Genomic DNA, 20544 nt, shown 5'->3' with positions numbered 1-20544 from the left:
ATACCTATTCAATGGGGAATGAGTATGAGATGGATTCCTTTGATTTACAATGGTATGTTGACATCTATGACATCATTCATGTTGCTGATCTGAATTATCTAAGCAATGTTGGGTGGCCGTTTGTGTTATTTCATTGGCATGTGGGAGTTCATTTCTACATCTCCTTGTTGGTCAACTTTCTAGGATGGGAGATTCATGATGATTTGAGGAGTCATTTCATCTTCATCACATGTGGTAGGATTGATGGATTGGTTTGGGATCCGGGTATTGTCAGGGCTGAGGCTTATACTTCTGTGGCACGTGATGAGGTGCTCAAACTGACTCAGCAGATACAGTTGGTGTTACAAGAGCTTTTGCATGTTGACTAGGACATTACACAGTTTTTCATTTGGGATTCAGGTGGCGTTATTCTTCAGGATGTTTTGGTTGAGCAGTGGAGATTGCTTGGGGTCAAACAATTTCAGGAGGGGCAGATTATAATGTCCCCATTTTTGCTAGTCTTTTATGGAGTCTTAGCCTTTTGGCTAAGTGGAGAAATAAGGAGAAATTAATTAAATTAATTTCTAATAAAGTCATTAAATAAATTAAAAATTAAAAAGTGACTTTATATTTAATTAAATAGTGACTAAAGTATAAAATTAAAATAATTAAAGTCACTTAAAAAATAATAAAGTGTACCTACCCTCTTCTAGAAGAATCTCATGATGGGTTATAAAAAGGATAAATAGAAGAGGGTGATGATTGATCAGGAGATTGGAGATTGATTAGATATGATGACATGACTGATGCATTGCATTGGTTGAATCTCTGAGGACGCAAACCTTCAGCAGATTGGGGAAGGGCTGGACGAAACCCTAGCTTCTTTTTGGGAGTGGAAGATATTAAGTTTTCCACATTGTGCATAACGAATTGATGGTGGTTGAGAAGGACAAATCAGTCCTTTCACTTGAGCATAAGGAGTTTTTATATCAGATTATGGTAGTGCTTCAAACTTGCAGAATTGAGGGTACACTTGTGTGATGGTGTAAGCATCCCTTGGCCTAACTAGACAGCGATTTCCCTTTGGGCATCCAGGCGATACCTCTTGTTATTTTGTGGAGGCAAATCGAAGATATAAGAGGCTGCCATTATTACAGTTGCAGAACTTGGTCCTCACGTTTTTGTTCATGCCACCTTCTACATGCATCGATTTTGACCTTCAATGATTCTAAAAATCATAGGAAGGGAAGGCGATACCATTGGGACTGTTTGTGAGGTATTTTGGTGTTCATTTCAATCTATTTTGTGAATCAGATCTGAGGCAAGTCGTGGGCCTTTAAGACCTTCAATTTGAGCTGTTAATGCATATGATAGCTTGGAGATCTCTTGAGGAGAAGGGCACTTTCATCTAGAGGAGGATCCGATCAGTTTGGAGGAGCATTAAGACTGCAGATTACACTTAGTTCTCAGACCTTCTTGGCAGCAGCAGGGACAGCACATGGTAGGGTTTGGTCTTGCACATTGGAGCCATCATAAATGAAGATTTTTGTTTGCATCTTCATCTCTATCATTGGGTGACAACAAATCAAGTTCCTAGCTTCTTATTTCATTGTTTTCAGTTATGGATGTGTGAGTCTATATCAGTCCATAGTCCTCAGTAAGTCTGAGATTAATCTTGTAAATCAGTCCAAACTTGGTCTTTTGACAGCATATTGTAATGGTTCTTAATAAGGATTGAACTAGTTTGGGTCTGCATCTTATTTTGACAGTACTCTGAGGTTGTATGCCAACTGTTTGATATAATACCAGCAAGCTATACACTCCGATTTCAAGTCCACTTTGGTGTTAGAACTTCATAATCTGATTGTATATGCTTTCTTGGCTATTGTACTTTCACTTACAGTCATGTGTAGTTGTTCTTTCAAGATAAATATGTGTTTGTTGAAGTCTACATCAATCTGAAAACTACTGAGACAGCAGTCCGCATAACAAGCAATATTAGCAAACAGCATAACACATAGATTTGACAGCAAATATTCCTTGTCACCAGTCACCATTCGGACAGGGGATATTACAAATGTGCCTTGCACTATAATGCACAATCTAGAGAAATAAGTGCACCAGATGGAAGGGTCCTGGCTAATCTTTCAGAATTGTCCATCCAGGAGACATTTGGTATACCAAAGCACAGTAAAGCAACCTACAAGACTAAAGGACAAGCCCAGAGGGTCTATGATAATCTGTCTGAACTTTGTGCTGCGAATGTAAACAAGTCTTGGCTTGAGAAGAAAAGGCCTCAAGGAAAAGTGCCAAAGTATTTGTTGCGTCCATTCTTCAAGGAAGAGTATGGTGATACCATCCTACTGTTGAAAAGAGTAATGGGCAGCCCTAAGGGTCAGCTATTTGAGACATGGATGTATTATTTCATGGATGAAATCACTTTAGGAACCAAGTTATTCAATTGGTCCTGCATAATCAGTGTTAACCTTCTTGAACAGTTGATGAACTTGGAAAGGACAAAGACATTCCATGAGTTCTTACATAATTTATCTGCTGGCTGCAACTTACAGATATTGAAGACTGATTTGCAAAGGCATAGTCGGAGGTGGTGAGAATGAATTCCGATCATATGATTGTTATCCTCAGTTGCAGCTTAAGGAGAAAAGTTTCCGAGCCCATGACGCATTCCTGATGTACATAACAATAACACTGCAAGGAGGTACTCATAACAGACTTTCTCATGAATTTAAAAGTTTGATCAACCAATATGGATCCTGGTTTATCCAGTTTCCGAAGCTCACCTATATCAGAATCCAAGGTTTCATTGGCTGCCTTTACCGATTGCCAATCTACCCAACCAACAGGATGGTCCTGTTGGAAGTTCTCAAACAGTTGGAAACATATCAAAGTTTCAAAAGAGTAAGGCAGAAGGCAGCCACATCTTTTCCATTCTTCATTGGAAACATGGAAGAACCTTGTTCAACTGCACAGGCAACTGAGAGTGCTAGGCTTGAGATGCAGTGGTATCCTTTTACCTTCTACCAATCTAAAACCAATTATGATCCTCACAATATCATCTGATCAACAAAGGAGGAAAGATTCAGACATAAAGTAGATATAGAAGATTTTTGGGCAAATGCTGTTGATGAGCATGAAATTAGGAAAAGGTTATATTCCAGGCTATCTGTAAATTTCATCAGAAAAACTCAACCTTTTCTCATACCAGATCAATTAGAAGATAACGGAGAACATACTCAACCTCGTTTTCATGAGCATGCACCGCTTCCTCCTATCAAATGGTCGGCACTAGAACATACAGACTTGATCACCTTGATGCAACCAGTCATGACGTATACAAAGTGGTGGGTTAATCAGCTGTGTCACAGGCTGATGCAGAAGAATATAACTTTGACTTATAATTTGATGGGAGTAGGGGAAGGATATTCTTCAAATGAAGAAGCAACACAAAATGCCAGACCAAGCAAGAATGCTAAAAGAAAGGGGAAGGCAGTTGAGAATGAAGAACCTACTTAGAAGAAGCAAAGGATAGAACCATCTCGTTCCGCCACATCAAGGAATGAGAAATACATATTAAATATTGATGAATCATTGGCTGAAATAGAAATTCCTTCTTTAGTTCATGAAGAAAATGCAAAATCAGTCCATCAGGAAGACGAACAACCACCATCTCCTACTGGCACATAAATCCTAGAATCAGAGCATGACACAGATATTGAAGAGGAAGAATTTCAAGAAGGGATGATTTCTGCTCTTTGGGGTATTGCACGTGACATAGAAACAAAGGATGACCAAGAGGTAGAAGGCATCGAGCAGCCCACTGTTCCTGAATGGCTGAAGGAGAGATTGAAGATGAATACACCAGTAGTAGAAGAACAAGAAGAAGATGACTTGGCAGATTTCCTGGCCATATTAGAGCAAACTGTTGTGAAGAAGCCAGCCAAGAGATTTTCTACCATCCAGAGAGATGAGACAGGCAATCGCACAGTGCAAATAGTTGTACCTAAAGTGAACAAAGCAAAGGGAGACATTGCTCCTCATGAGTATGAGATCACCACTTTTGACTTAGGCCCAAGCACAAAGACCCAAGTAAAAGATGACTTAGATAATTCAGTTGCTTCCATAAAGGCAAAACTGGATGAGGAGACAGAAAAGAAGAATGAGCATAAGAGAGAAGTAGAGCGCTTGAAAGAGTATATTCGACAGTTAACTACTAAGCCACTTGATCAAGCCAATCCAGAAGCTCTCTTACTTTTGGATTCAGAACAGGTAGTCAAAGGTTCTGAGGAAGATGCAGTAACAACCGGAGAAACTAGAGATTGGATAGAAGATATAAAAGAAGCAGCCAAGTTCATAGAAGGAATCTCATCAGCATATGGTCAAACTTCTTCTTTGCTTTCCAGGATTGAAAATATGGCAGAAATGTGGGCTGACTTCCAGGATGTTTAGAATAGAATCATACCATCCCTTGGAGAATTGAAAGGAATTTCATCCTGTTGTGACGTTTTCACACATCGCCCCATTGCAAATGGGGACCCCCTCTTTTTTTTTTGCTCGTTTTTGCTCGCCTTTCTCTCCGCTTTTTAGGGTTTTGGTAGTTTGTCAGTTGTCTGGATTAAGGTCAAGCCTTAGGGTTTCTGTTACTGTGTTTTCAGGCCAGAGTCCAGTTAGTCTTGAGAGCCTTTTGAGCTTCCTCTTGTAGGATGCAATTTTGAATAAAGTGAATTCGCCAGAGGTCAAGTAAATTTGTCTAAGTTCAATTGGAATTTTGAATGCAAAGCTCAAATTTGTCTAAGTGTTAATAAGGGAATTGTGAATTTTGTCCAATTGAGTGATTTTGACCAAATTTTGAAAATTTTGATATTTGATCCCGGGCATTGGAAATGACTTGTTTTCACCTTGTGAAGTGATTAAAATCCCAAAATCATGATATTTTGGCCTGTAGGAGCAAAATCGCTCCTGTCCCTCAGTGAAGGACTGGAGCTTGCTTTTCAAAATTTTACTGTCTCTGCAGGATCAAGACGAATTTCGAATTGGAAGTGATAAAGGGAGGCATGATCTTTCCGTTGAATATAATTTGAAGAATTTCACAAACACGGAAATGTGCCAGGAGCAAAAATCGCTCCTGTCCCTCAGTGAAGGACCGAAGCTCAAAATCAAACATTGCCTTGTCCTTGCAGGATTTGAACAATTTGACAATTTGAGGAGAACCAAGGAAGTGCATTTTACCAGTTGAATATAATTTGAAGGCACAAACATGAGGAAAACTTGACTTAGAAGCTAAATCGCTCCTGTCCCTCAGCCAGGGACCAGGGCGAACTCAGTGGTAGCTCCCGTCCCTCTCCCAGGGACCAGAGCGAAATTCCTCATGAGGCATGTTTTGGGCAAAAAGCAAGCAAGTTTTAGGTTTGAGGCAAGCAAAGATGGTGTAACGGATTCGTTGAAGACAAAATTGAAGATTGCAAGACACCAAATGAGACCTATATTGGCCTAGGCGCTCCTGTCCCTCAGTCAGGAACCAGAGCGATTTTTGCCTTAGGACAATTTCTCGCCAAGTTTGAACTAAATCCAGGCCAAGGATGAATGAAAGGGTGCACTACGAGACCTTTGAAGATAAATTTGGAAGTTGGCAAAATGTAGTTGAGCTTGAAAATGAAAGTTCGCTCCTGTCCCTCAGCCAGGGACTAGGGCGAAATAGTGGTTATCTTGCCTTCATCCCAAGTTCAAACCACTCCAAGTCAGGATACAAGGAGGTAAGGACATTTTGAAGCGTCTTGACGAAGAACAAAGTTACAAGGACCGCCAAAGTTGAAGGATTTGCACTAAATGTTCAAGGTCGCTCCTGTCCCTCTGTAAGGGACCAGAGTGAAATTTGGTTTGTAGGCTTAAGTTTTAAATGATAATCACATTTCAAGCGTCCAAGATGGATCATAGGACCTCGTTTTACATTGTGAAGGCAAGTGCGCGTTGACAAGAACAAGGATGAGCCCAGGATACCTAAACTCGCTCCTGTCCTTCAGGCAAGGACCAGGGCGATATTTACCATATTGGCCAGTTCATCCAAAAAATCACACTAAGTCGAGGTCATGCAAGATTGCAAAGGGTCAAAGTGTTCTTGAGAAGATGGTATACGAGGAAGTTAAACGTCAAATGGTGATCAAATTGAGCTAAGAAGCTAGATCGCTCCTGTCCTTCAGGCAAGGACCAGGGCGATTTTCACATAATCACTCATTATCCTTCAAGATCACGTCAAAGCCAAGGTACACAAGATCAAAGATATCATTTTGAAGGCGACAAACGAGAAGCAAAGGTTAAAAGATAGCAAATTTTGGCTAGAGCATAAAGTTCGCTCCTGTCCCTCACCAAGGGACCAGGGCGATAATCCTTCAAGCATCATAATGCCTTGTTAATGACAAGTGAAACAAGCATGGAACGAAAGGCTAATGTTATCTCTTCCTCATGATGAAATTTGGTGATCGTAGAAACAAAGGTCAAGGAGAAAACACAAAGTTCGCTCCTGTCCCTCACCAAGGGACCAGGGCGATATCCACCTTAGAGGGCACTCATTTACACAATCAAGTCGATCAAGCTCGAGATTCCTAGTAAACATGCCAGTTTCAACGTGAAGATGGAGGTTTTGAACGTCAAAAGCAAAAGAATCAAGGCCAAAATAAAGTTCGCTCCTGTCCCTCAGTCAGGGACCGGAGCGATTTGGTTTGTATCTTTCCACCTCTCCCAATTTTGGTACTAAAACAATTTTTAGATTTTATTAAATGCTAGAAAAATCGATAAATCAATTGATAGCATTTAAAAATTGTGCTTGGATATTTATTAATTAATTTTGTCTATTTTAAAAATCAAAAAATCAATTATAAAGGCATTAAATTAATTAATTATTAATAAAAAATGGGGCGCTTGGGATTTAAATTCTTTTATTTTATAAAAGTCGGCCTTGGTTTTATTTAAAAATTGTTTTAAATTACCTCATTTTGCAAAAGTCGGCCTAAGGTAATGGAAGGGGGTAAGCGCCTATAAGGGGAAGGTGATAATTTCATTTTCAAATCATCATTTCACCTTCATTCGCATGCGATTTTGGAGAAGATAAGGAGGAGCGAATTTCATAAAGGAGAAGTGCGAATTTTTATCCAAAGGAGGTGCGAACATCATCCAAAGGAGTGCGAACTTGAAGTTAAAGTGGGGCGAACTTGCCAAGGCTACGTCAAAGACCCCCCAAAGGTGGCGAAGTTGCTAGCTTGAGAGAGATCACGTTGAAGCCACCAAATTTCGATTTTTGCCTAGACGAATTCCTTTGTTTTGCATTTTAGAGTTAGCTCTCAAGTGAGGTATGACGATATGAACTCCCTTGTCTTAATTTTGAATCTTGATCGTCATAGCTTTAAAATTGTGAATTTTGAAATTTTGAATCCCAATAGCTCAATTGTTTTTTAGGAAATGATAACTCAAGGACTTATCATAAAGTTTCCTAAATTTAATTTCTAATCTATTGTTATGCCTTGCAAAATCATGTTACTAATTTTGAAATGTTGTGTAGGCATCAAATGGAGATCTCATCAAGGAAAATCAAGCCAGATCAAGGACGGTCTCCTCCAGGGCGATCAAGCAAGGACAGGGGCGACCTCCTCCAGCCTAGCATCGACAAGGACGACCTTCTTTGGACTAACGTCATCAAGGGCGACCTCTTCCAATCCAGCGTTCCAAGGCGAGGTACATCATCATCCTGCACATCAAGGACACAAGAAGTTAGAACAAGGGTTCGTTGAAGAAGCAGATAGTTCCAAATGAATTAATTAAAGCTAGCTTCTCAACAACATCAAGATGAATATTTACCAAGTTACAAGTGTCAGACGAGGTGGCATCCTAGTCATCACTTCTCCAGTCAGTGTGGTCCACCTCAACATGTCCAGATTCAATGTACCTAACTCATGGAAGGTGGCACAAACTCCGATGTACCTACCCCAGCTATCCATTGGTTGATTTTTCTAGAGAGGACATGTGTCCAAGCAATACAATTTTATCATTGGTCAAGCATTAAATGTTATGTAATGGTTGTAACAAACCCTAATTAAGGTTTTCATTGTTGAATCTTGGCCATTGATCTCGAATTGATCTAAGCCATCGAATTGTATTGAGGGCACTATATAAGCCCTGACATTTCATTTTGTAAAGGCAGTTAGAAATTAGAAAATAGTTGGAAGCAGTTAGTAATTAGAGAGTAGTTAGCTAGTTGATAGAATAGTAATTAGAGTAGAGTAGAGAGAGAAGGCAAAGATTGTTGCCAAGATGTTGTTGTAAAAGACTTGAAACTTCATTGAAGAAATGGTGAAATTTATGGGTCGATTCGACAATTTGCATGGTCTTTATACTTCTCATATTTGATTTCATGTTATTAGATGAGTGGAAGAAATATGCTTGATTGATGGTGAAATTCGTATATCCATACTACTAGCAGTTTGTTGATTGCAGACTTGCCTTGCGTAGTCAACTGGAATCATTCAGCTTAAGCTTAACTTCAATTGTCGCTTCTTCATTGATATGCATCAACCTGATGGTATCTATGCTTGCAGTGATGATTTGAACATCATAAAGCTTCCCTTCGAAGATCGCACTAGCCTTGTGGAGATGGTCCTGCGATGTCAAAACAAGACCTAGTTAGAGTTTCATCAAAAGATCAATCATTGCTCCTACATTCTTAGTATTAGGATTAGATTTTCTCTTCGCCCTCATCCTTTTTTTTCTTTTTTCAAATCTAAGCTAGTAAGAGCCTGTGTTCCAGCAAAGCAGATCAGAAGTTCAATCATCAAATGTAAGTCCCCTTGTGATTCCAGCAAATCACATCATACCACTGGAGCTTATCCACGCGTAGAGACCCTACATCAAAGAACCTTGGAATCATCCTGATTGATCCTTTTTCGCGATATCTTCAGCAATCAGAGGCTTTATTCAAGAGAGGATAAGGTACCCTTGGGTATTTTATTCTGTGTTAGGCAGTGTACAAAATACACGTCAACACATCCTAAGAGTTGGTTGATCAAAAGATAATTGAAGCAAGGGCTGCTTATGATTTCCACAGTTGGCACTGGACATTGGTTGCATGAAATGAGGTCTTGGAAAAGGTAAAGATTGATGCTGATAAAATAGAAGAGTAGATAAGGGCCATTGAGGACAAGATTTTCCTTATAGTCGCAAAAATACTTGAGAAAGAAACCATCCGAGAAAGGGATATGCAGTTGGAGAATCTGAAGATTAGAACACATGCCGTCTTCTTTGCCATCATAGGACCGGTCTTGAAGAGCAACCTAGCTAAAGCATCGAACCTCCTTTCCATCAGAGATGCCTTTCAGAAACAGGAACTAGACTGGGAATTCACCTTTTCTCTTTGTGCAGATGACTTAGAAGGATTGGAATTCAAGGTCAACTTATTGCCGCATGTCACGATGGAGGAAGTGGACCAAATTGTGTCTAGATTCATCGAATATCAGAAGAAAGGGATACAATCCTAAAAAATAGCATCTTTTGCCACTTGTCTCTTTTGAAGTTGATCTTGGATTTTATTTTAGAAACTTTATCTAGGGCTAGGTTGTTTAGATCTCAGCCATCGATCTTGGATTGATCTCGGCCGTTTATTGTGCTTTCAAAAACTATATATAAACTCATTCTCTCATTTTATTGTGTTGTGGATAGATTTATGAAATTGTTGCACAAAGCTAGTTGAGTAATAAAATATTCATTATCAGTATTGTTTTGAAATCTTTTTATTGCTAAATGGTTGCATGGTTACATACTCCCTTCAACAATTAGATTAGATTTGCTTAAGTAATTTGTTTTCAAGTTGTTAGATGAATGATAGATCTGATAGTATTGATTGGTGAAATGTTGCTCATAGTTTTGTTGGATGGATGATTTTTTTTCAATGTGTAAAGTTAGCTTGATCTTTTAATATGGATGTTTAACTTCTACTTGGAATGATATTGTTCAATTGTTGGTATTCTTCCTAAATGTGAAAATCTCAAGCATAACCCTAGAAGATTGCACCCGCTTTGCGTAGTTGTCCGAGTGTGGCGAAACAGAGCATCATTACTGGTTTCACCCAGTCATTACCGTCTCTTGAATTCATAGGAATAGCTTAGAAATAGTATAGGATTCCTAAACTCTCATCCTTTTATCTTTTCTTTGAAGCCCTAAATCAAAAATCCAAAAACATACAGCATAAATTGTTAAATCTGCCTAAGTTCAACTAGAATGATTAGTTATCAAGCGTAAGTCCCCCTTGAGATTTTCAGCATACACCACCCAAGAAGCTATCCCACTAAAGTCACTCGTTCGCACATATAGACCTTGGAGTCGCCTTGTGGTCTTTCTCGCAATCTTGGCACAAGTAGTAATTTTGTTTAGGAGAGGATAGAGTGTCCTTGTGGTATTTTATTCTAAGTGTTCGGTAGATGATAAAATGTCCACCAACAGGATTGGACTTAATTTGCCCTAGAATTCCTAAATGAGGTATGGTTGATGTTGGGATATGCAAATTGTCAACCTAATACCTTGAATTAGAGCCAAAATACTCAGAGCAGTATATATACTACTGTCTTAATTAATAATGGCGGGACTGAAGTTCCTTGCTTTTCGAATGCTTATCTTCTTTGATGCCTTGTCATTACAATGGTTGTTGAGTTGGATTGTTGTTGAGGAATGCGGGCAGTCTGAACTTGAAGCAATCTATGTTCTTTGATGCTGATTTGTTCAATCTTCTTCTTTCTGATTTGATCTTTCTTTCTAAGTGCAGGTAATATATATAGATACCTGGGAATTTCTGATCCTATTCCATCTTGCTATTTCTGCTTTTGGCTGATCTGCTCTTCTTCTGTAATAGATGAAGATGGTTCCCCCTTGATTCCCCACACAACTTGTATATATACCTTTCAAAACACCCCTTTGCCCAAGTGAGGTAACCTTTCTAAGGGTCGGCCTTGTTTATAAATAAATGTATTTAATTTAATTTATTTTTTTCTTCTTTCCAAGGGTGGCGCTCCATATAGGCAGTTCAGCCAGCAGTCTAATTTTATTCATCTTGGTATGAGTCAGTCCTCATATTTGCTCACATAAATATTAATTACCTTTTCCTTGGGTTGGCCCCTTGCGTCTATTTAATTACTCTTATTTATATGTTTGCGACTAGGTTTTGAGATTGTTGTGGCTAGGGTTTTGGGACATGACAGTCCGTCCTTCCTGAGATTACAAACGAATCCTTGGAGATTTACATTCCTTATTTAATTTGGTTGGCCCAACACTTGCATAATGTTCTGGATATTTCTCTGCGTTAAAGCAAGGATGATTGTAACATATATTAAGATGAGGATTAGAAGCATGACACATATCTATGATCTCAAATGCAACTCATATCTGTTTACTCTAGTTATTCTCATATCTGAACCAAACATAGAGAATACACATAAAAACATGGAGTATACACATGAATATATACAAACATGAAAAATACACATAAAAACATGGACTATACACATGAATATATGCAGACACAAAATATACACACAAATACATGTGTTGTTAGATCCCCTCTTTTCTTTTTTGAGCCAGAAAGTGGTCCTAACTCAATGTTGTTGCTCATAATCTATTTTGAGCCAAAAAGTGAGCCTAACCCCATTTTGCTGCTCATAATCTATTTTGAGCTAGAAAGTGGGCCTAACCCCATCTTTCTACCCATAATTTATTTTGAGTCAGAAAGTGGGCCTAACCCCATCCTTCTACCCATAATCCATTTTGAGCCAAAAAGTGGGGCCTAACCCCATCCTTCTATGCATAATCCTTTTTGAGCCATAAAGTGGGCCTGACCTTATCCTTCTGCCCATAATCCATTTTGAACTAGAAAGTGGGCCTAACCCTATCCTTCTGCTTGTAATCCATTTTGAGCCAGAAAGTGGGCCTAACTCCATCCTTCTGCCCATAATCCATTTTGAGCTAGTAAGTGGGCTTAACCCCATCTTTTGGCTCCCATATGCTCATTGATGTGTCATAAATTTGCTCCAATATGCTTCAAACATTTGCTTAATATGTCCCATAGATGTTGAGGATGTAAGGGCGGCACAATTACTAGATTGGCTCCTCCACAAAGCTCCACTTGTTTATTGTCCTTTCTTCTTTTGATTGGATGCTGTTAAAATCTTCGTCATCGTGTCTTGTTTTCTTACTTGGATTTTCTTTTGCTTCTTCATTGGACATTGCCTCTATATTACGTATTGGACTTCTAAATATGTGCCTTGGCCTCCATGCTTCCTTGCATTTGAAGCACAAACCTTTTTCTTTGGGTTTTCTCATCATCTTTTAAGTCTTTCTTGATTAGAATCGTGGCCACGTTCCCATTTTCCCTTACATTGGAAACATAGTTCTTTGTTTATGAGCTCCTTTCTTTCGTTGAAAGATAGAGGGGTATTAGGTTGTTTCCTTGTATGGGATTTGTCCTTTGTATGTGTGATGTCTAGCTATAGTTCCTTTTGGATTGCATCCTCAAGAGATGTAGCATCGAGAGTGCTTACTAAGCCATGGATAGAGTCCTTCAATCCTTTGACAAATAGGTAAGCTAGTCTACTTTGAGATACTTTTGGCACCATAACTGAAAGTTTTTGGAATTTAGTGACATACTCCTCTACGGTTCCTTGTTGCCTTAGTTGTGTAAGTTCCCTAAAGTACCATTCGGGGTGTTTTTGGTCAAACCTTTGGATGAGTTTTTGGGTGAACTCGTCATAGATTGTAATGTGTTGGTGGCCTTGGGTAATAAGACCATGATGCCACCAATCATGGGCTGTTTCTTCCAAGTGGATTACGACAAATTTTACTGCATTTTCTTCTGTCATGGGGCCGAGTGAAAGGTAGGTGTCCAACTTTTGGACCCATGAATGTGCTTTAGATTTCCCTGATCCATCAAATTTGGAGAGGCTCATTTTACTTATTCTTTCTTTTAAGTCTTTATCAAGCTGCCCTCTTCTCCTATTAGGGGCAATTCGTGTTTTAACATCACAATAATCCCTAAAGGAGACATCCCTCTTAATTTTGGGATCTAATCTTGAGTACATTTCCACAAGTTCTTCTACATCATCAAAGGTGGGATTATTTACTTCTTCTACCATAGGTTCTTCCCTAGGCAGGAAAGGAGGTCTAGTTGGTCTAGGGTCTGATGCCCTTATTAGGTTGTTATTTTCAGTGTGGTTGGAGTTAGTATCCCTACCATTGGTTTGGTTGGTTCTAGAGTCATTGTTGCTCATGTTTTGGATGGCTTGGAGGAGAAATTGGGTTGTTTTTTCGTTTTGCTCCATGAGAGATTGAGTGAAGGCCCTCAAATTGTCGCCCATTTGTTCACTCATGGTGTTGGGTGTAGAGTTATTGATGGATGCTACTTTCCTCCTTTCTCCTTCCAAAGCCCTTTGAGCCCTTTGGCTAGGTTGCATCAACTACTTTTCATAGGATGGCAGGAAGGATTGCTTTGATACCAATTGTAATGTTCCCTATTATTACTTAAACTTAATTTGCCCTAGAATTCCTAAATGAGGCATGGTTGATGTTGGGAGATGTAAATTGTCAACTTAATACCTTGAATTAGCACTAAAATACTCAGATCAGTATATATTTTGCTGTCTTAATTAATAATGATGGGGCTGAAGTTTCTTGCTTTTTGAATGCTTATCTTATCTTCTTTGATGCCTAGTCATTACAATGGTTGTTGAGTCGGTGGACTGTTGTTGAGGACTGCTTGTGGCCTGGAGCAATCTATGTTCTTTGATGCTGATTGGTTCGATCTTCTTCTTTGGCTGATCTGCTCTGTTTCTGTAATAGATGAGGATGGTTCCCCCCTGATTCCCCACACAACTTGTATATATACCTTTCCAAACACCCATTCGCCTAAATGAGGTGACCTTTCTAGGGGCCGGCCTTGTTTATAAATAAATGTATCTAACTTAATTTAATTTAATTTTCTTCTTTCCAAGGGTGGCGCTCCATATAGGCAGGTCGGCCAGCAATCTAATTTTATTCATCTTGGTATGAGTCGGCCCTCCTTATAATTGCTCACATAAATATTAATTACCTTTTCCTTCGGTCAGCCCCTTGCATATATTTAATGCGACTAGGTTTTGAGATTGTTCTGGCTAGGGTTTTGAAACTGCTGCGACCCAGGGAGCATGACACTTTAACTCTTAATCCTGTAAGTATCAGTCTTATCCATGCTTCTAGGATGATCAAATACTCCTTATGGTATTAGGCATCCTACCTTTCTTTCCAAAAGTTTCTTTTTTGGGATATATGGATTCAGTGCTTGGAAGTATTCTTATGGATAAAAATATAGTCCATTGTTGCTTAGGGGTTAATTTTGATCGGTTAATTACTGCTTTGGATCATCGGATGAAATCTTGTTGGTAATTGTATTTACTTCATAAATGTGTGATAATGAGGTCACGCTACTGTGGCGTGGTTGATAGTTTGAGGTATCTGGAGTTGAAGGCTGCAAGGATTATGTAAGGAAAATTAAAATTCCATGGTTGTGCACTTAGATGTTGAAGTTGGATATGCACAATTAGACATTGGACAAGGGCATTAATTGCTGCTTTGGATCACTTGATTAAGTACTGTTAATAGCTGCAGTTTCTTGATTTCCCAAATGGATAATGATGAACAAGGTTCCAGGAAATTAAGCATAGTTTTACAAGCTTAGATATTCTGGACTTAAACAATATGTGCTTTAGCTGCATTTTAGTCTATAATGAACTGTAATCCGATTTGTTTAATCAAATACTTAATTTTTTTGATCTAATAACATCTGCCTCATGCTTCTTGAAATTGTAAGACAAATCCAACAGTATGCTTGAAGTGAAACCGTTATCCTTGTATTATATTTCTTTTAATTTTTTATCATTTATTGGGATTTTGATAGTTCGTTGATTGTAAGATCTGGCAGTCTTTGCCATTAGTTCAGTAAAGTTGTTACTGAATTGACATGTTGGACTCATTACTGGATTTTATTTGTCTAATTTAAATATACCTTTTTGTACAGAGGGCCTCCCATGTATATTCAGAAGCAAAGCGTGTTCATTTATTTCGGGAAACAGTGATGTCAAATCTAAGGTATGTGGTCATAGCAATACTAGCTAACCATATATCTTTTAGGTCATCATTTTTCTTACCTGAACTACTGGCCATACAAATTTGAAATCTATATATTACTGCCATAGAGTTTTCAAAAGGAAAATTTAGCACATGGATGTGAGATCTTGGAATAAAATGACTTTTAGAACTTTAGATTACTTGGTCTTAATTCTATGAGTATTGTCAAAATACATGTTTGTTTGTGTTTGTATAAAGAAATGAAAGCTTCTCTTTAATTAGCCATAATTTTGTTAAGTGCTATCTCTGGAAGTATTGTCTGGAAGTATGGTATGATAGCTTTTTTCATTGTTGGAAACTTGGAAATGCTATCTCTGAGGGCATTGTTAGTCGCCTCAACTTTTATGAAATAATCAAACAAAGATCACATGTTACAAAACACCAAGGCTAATATGTGATTAGAAAACTTGTATAAGAAGGTTATTACAAATACATCAGTCAATCAGAAAAAAATGTCAAATATTAAAATTATATTTATGGCCTAGTAATCAAAGAGCTGTCACAGGGGTGTAGAATAAGTTAGAATACAGCTAGTAAGATGTGCCAGAAATCACCTTCTTGAGTTCATACTTCTATGCTAAATAAATTCTTCAAACATGTTTATTGATGAAATGAAATGTTTCTTGATGTCCATTAATAATCAATATGTGATAACTCTATTGGTGAGGTAACATTTAAGAAGAAATTCTTTGTAGGTGGTTATAGTTTCTTGGATATGAAGGGTACAGTGATTTGAATGTCAAGGCTGGTGATTTTATAATGTTATGCCCGTACTTAGTTTGAAGATAAATCTAGTATTCATTTTTTATGGGTTTGTAATGTCCCGTTTTTGAAATAGGATTTAGTAATAAATAATAATAATAAAATTTAAATGTAAAAGAACAAAAATAAGATATAATATAATTAAATTTTTAATTAAGTTTAATGAATGGTCAAAAAGCATGAAATGAAGAGTTGTGACTCTCTCAAAGGTGAGATGTAAAAGAGAGGAGTTCATTTGAAAGAGGATATGGAGGATGGAAGAAAGAATGGAGCATGTGAATCAAGGAAGGATTAATAGAAGAAGAAAGAAATGGGAAAAAAATAAGGAAGTGACTCTTTCAAATGGCAGAAACTATGGTGGTAATTGTGAAATGTTGTGACTCATTTAAAGGGTGGTAATTGTAAAAGATTGTGACTCTTGCAAAGGACGAACATGATGAAGAGGTGTGACTTCTCCCTAATATTGGAAGATATAAAGGGGAGAAGGTTTCATTCAAGGAAGACATGCAAGAGAGATCAATTTGGAAAATAATTTATTATTCTTAAAAAGACAGCAATAAAGGGTGGTGACTTATTTCTTATGTAAGGTGGTGACACTTTCACCAATAAAGTATAAAGGAGAAGCTATTCCAAGCATTCAAGGATCACTTATCAATCATCTTTCACCAATACATCAAATCAGGACTCACTCAATCATCATTCATCACTCTATGAATTCAACATTCTTTCAATCATCATTCATTAATGTATCAAATCATCAAATCGAAGAAAGTCATTCAATCATCTGTCAATGATCAATTGGTAATAAAGGAATCAAGCAAACAAACCGACAAACAATCAATTCTTCCATCAATAAAATCAGTCTAATATCAATCATTCAAACATCCATCATGCAGACATCCATCATCCAAACATCAACTACCCAAGCATCAACCATTCTATTATCAAATCTTTCGAATATCAATCATTAAAGCATCAATCATTCAAGCATCAGTTCATTTAACATTTAAGCATCCACTCACCAATCCTTTAAGAAATGATGATAAAGAGAAATCAAGCGATCAACGATACTCTAGAAAACTGCTTGAGCAATTAGTTTTGAATTTAAGGAAGTGTCTTGCAGATAAGAAGGATGGTAGCCTTCCGAGTTCACGAGAGCTGAAGTATAGGTCATTCTTCATCAAGTACGCCACCTTGAGATGGATGGATTGGAGGTCCTACCATGCTCATGGGCGAGGAGGCGGAATGGACCAGAAATCCATTCCGTGCTCTTGGGCTTGGTTGAGCAGGGATGTCTTCAAGCATCTTATCAAGTATGCCACCTTGAGATGGATGGATTGGAGGTCGTGCCATGCTTGTGGGCCAAGAGGTCGAACGGACCTGAAATCCTCTCTATGCTTTTGGGCTTGGTTGAGAAGGACATATAGCCTCCAAGGTGGACTGAGGGATGGAGCAGATCAAAAATCATTTCATGCTCTCGCAATACAAGGATGACCATCCTTGAGATTGCAGTTTGCAAGCGTTTCCAATGAATTACTAATATGATTGACTATGCTATGATGTATTGATCCTAATATCAATGATGCAATGATTTATGAATTTTTAGTTTTATTGATCTTCACAAGGCAGTCCAAAGGAGAGTTATTGCAGAAAACCAAGTTAAGTTCATCTTTTGAATTATTCTTAGAATTCTAAGTTGAATATTATAATGAAATGTCTTCTGTTTTGATGAAATTATATTCATAAATATATTGCAATTCTCATTACGCCGAAGGTGTATTATACTCATATGGATGCAAAAACATCCATCAATAAAAACTAGAAGCATTTAATTTGCTGTGTTTGTGACACTTAAATGCACGAAAAGACAAAAAAACATTTTATTATTATTTTATTTATTTTCTCTTCTCATGCACTCAATTAAATAATTTTTAATTCTTTAATGCTAATTATATCTTCACTTCCACCGCTCAATTACCACTCACTTTGAGTTTAACTGATCAATCAATTCTCTCTCTACATCATATATAAAAATATAAAAATAAGAATAAGAATATATTAAAACAATATAATATAATCATTTCTTTATAATAATTTAATATTAATTACAATATAATAATATAATTTTTTAAAATGGAATATTGAAAAAATATGATATTTTCGGTGTACTTTACCTATATTCCTCTGAAGATAGGTATGCTAGTCTTAAGTTGGAATTGTTGTTTTAGGGCAGAATTGAAGAATATCCCAAGAAGGGACATTACAATTGGTATTAGTGCCTTGATCTTGCCAACCTAAGGATCAAAAAAGGAACGTGTTCCCCTTTTACATGTTAAGGACTTGCCTAAGATGAGAAGCATCTTTTTCACACATTCTACTAAAAACCAAGATATCATTACACTACAATTGATAAGTAGCCTAACTAACTTTTCATCAACCTCGTAATGTTAGTTAGGAACATTTGCACAATCCAAATGGCTGTAATGTCCCCTTCCTAATCAATTGACAGGGTGAACCATTAGCCTATTCAGTCGGGTTACTTAGGCTAATGGGTAAGAGAATAAGGAACTTTGGTGGTGATTTATCTTGGTGTGGGCGTAATTCTATATTTGATGTGGTCTAGGACTTTATTTTTAAATAACAAAGGTCTTAAGTGAAAATTAAAATATTTCACTTATGTTATTTAAATATTATAAAGCTAATTTATTTTAAGGCCCCATCAACATAAAGTTGTTTTAAAAAGGGGGACTCTTAGGGGCTAGGAGTGAGTGCCCAACTTAGAGAGTCATAAGGTGTTTTTATTAATAAATTAAAAATAAAGGCTCAACTTGACATCCAACTTAGGGAGTCAAGGGTTTTTTAACAAATAAAAAGGGGGCAGTTTAATGTGGCGTCCAACCTAGGGAGATATAAGGTTTTCAATTAATTAAATACAAAATGCTTTGTCCTTCATTTTGGCTGTGGGAATCAGGGCTGAAGGTGCCACCCTTTTTGAAGGTAAATTGGAGCCTTTGTTCATTCATTCAGGTTTTCATGTTTGGAGTTTGGCTGTAGCTTCTCTAGAGGCTTTCTTCTAGGTTGCTGAGGATGAAATCCCTCGCTAATGACATCTTCTACGCTGTTGAAAGATACAGTTTGGGAAATCTGAGGTGCTTTTCATACATGCAACACGTGGGCTTATTAGAATAGTTGAATATTTCAAATATTTTCAATAACAGGGCCGTTGCAGATTTGTTGAAGCTGTTTGGACAGATTAAAAAGGGTTTAATCAGACCTATTTGTGGCGGTTAGGGCTGTAGACATCCTTCCATCATTTCATTTCCAATTGGCACTCCAATTCGAAGGTGTAGTGCCCAGATTTGGGAATTTGTAGGTCTGATTTCATTGCAGCAGTGGGTACAAGTCATAAACTTTTTCTGGATATGTTTGATTTAGATATATAGGGGTATTTAACAATCTGGGGTGTTGTATTGGAGAAAAAACTATTATTTTGATCAGCATCAAAATCTGGAATTTTCTGCTATTATATTGCATGATAACTATATTGTTTCAGAATTTGTATTTGCTGCAATTTATTATTGCTTCATGCTGATTCATCAACAAAACAAACAGAAAAGAACAAACCCTTTATGCACCTTTTGTCTAGCCTGAAAGATCAAAAAAAATAAAAAATAGTATTTTTAATTAAAAAGAACAACAGGGCAGCATATTACAGTGCTATCAGAGCACAGTTCTTCCTGCCATCTAGTGGGTTAATGAGTTTCTATGAGCATCAGTGATAGGGAAAGAAGATACCAAGAAAGATTAAGGAAACAGGAGGAAGATTTTCGGGAAAATTGGCATTCAGATACAAAACCACACTCAAAACCATTCTGAGCAATCATCACATTAAGAGAATATGGGTGAAAGAGGTATTATGGACCAAGAACCAGATCGCAAAACACTCCTTTTGGATGCTTTGCTTAGAAGTCAAGAGCAAACCAATCAACGTATTGTGCAGTTAGTCAATGCAGTAGCCCAGATACGGGTCAATAATCGGGGAAATAATGAGCAGAGAGATGGAGAGGATCAACCCAGAGCTGCAAATTAGCACCACAGAGCAGATTTAGCTAGACCTCTTATGCTCGTCTTTCTACCCAGAGTAGCTAGACCTCTTATGATGGCTTGGTTTTCTTTCTCTGCACATTAAGAATTGTTTCTAGTGTAGCAGTGATAGTAAATATAAAATATTTCTTGTCAAAGATCTGTGTTGTTAAACTGCTATCAGGATTATCTTTTTCTTAACAAATTAAATATTGGTAAGATTCATGCAACACGTCTTCAAATGTTGCTCAATTGCCTTCAATCTGTAATAACCACACGAGAAAGTAATGGACTAAATGAGAAATTGTTGTCTTTATCCTAAGAAAATTGTGAATCTTGTTTGTACACTATTCAAGGACATCAGCCTGATCTCGTGTGGCTTATAATCAGTCAAATTTTGATGAGAAGAACAATAATGAATCATGGTAAGGTCAGAGAAGAACAATATTGAATCATGGTAAGGTCAGACCCATTTTAGCCATTGTCATGAAATTATAATTATAGCTTCCCCTTGCC

The 20544-nt window shown here is 37.5% G+C and overlaps 1 protein-coding gene across 1 annotated transcript in view; it reads left to right on the top strand.

The window, feature by feature from the left end:
* LOC131050997 (galactokinase) overlaps window positions 1-20544 on the top strand; it is a 125932-nt gene that overhangs the window by 89327 nt on the left and 16061 nt on the right. Inside the window, exon 10 of the mRNA XM_057985320.2 lies at window positions 15074-15144. Within this exon, the coding sequence (XP_057841303.1) occupies window positions 15074-15144 (71 nt within the window). The remainder of the gene's footprint in view (window positions 1-15073; window positions 15145-20544) is intronic.

Source organism: Cryptomeria japonica, chromosome 6 (genome assembly GCF_030272615.1).
Source record: "Cryptomeria japonica chromosome 6, Sugi_1.0, whole genome shotgun sequence".
Taxonomy (NCBI): Eukaryota; Viridiplantae; Streptophyta; class Pinopsida; order Cupressales; family Cupressaceae; genus Cryptomeria; species Cryptomeria japonica.
This window is presented reverse-complemented; position numbering and strand designations above follow the sequence as displayed.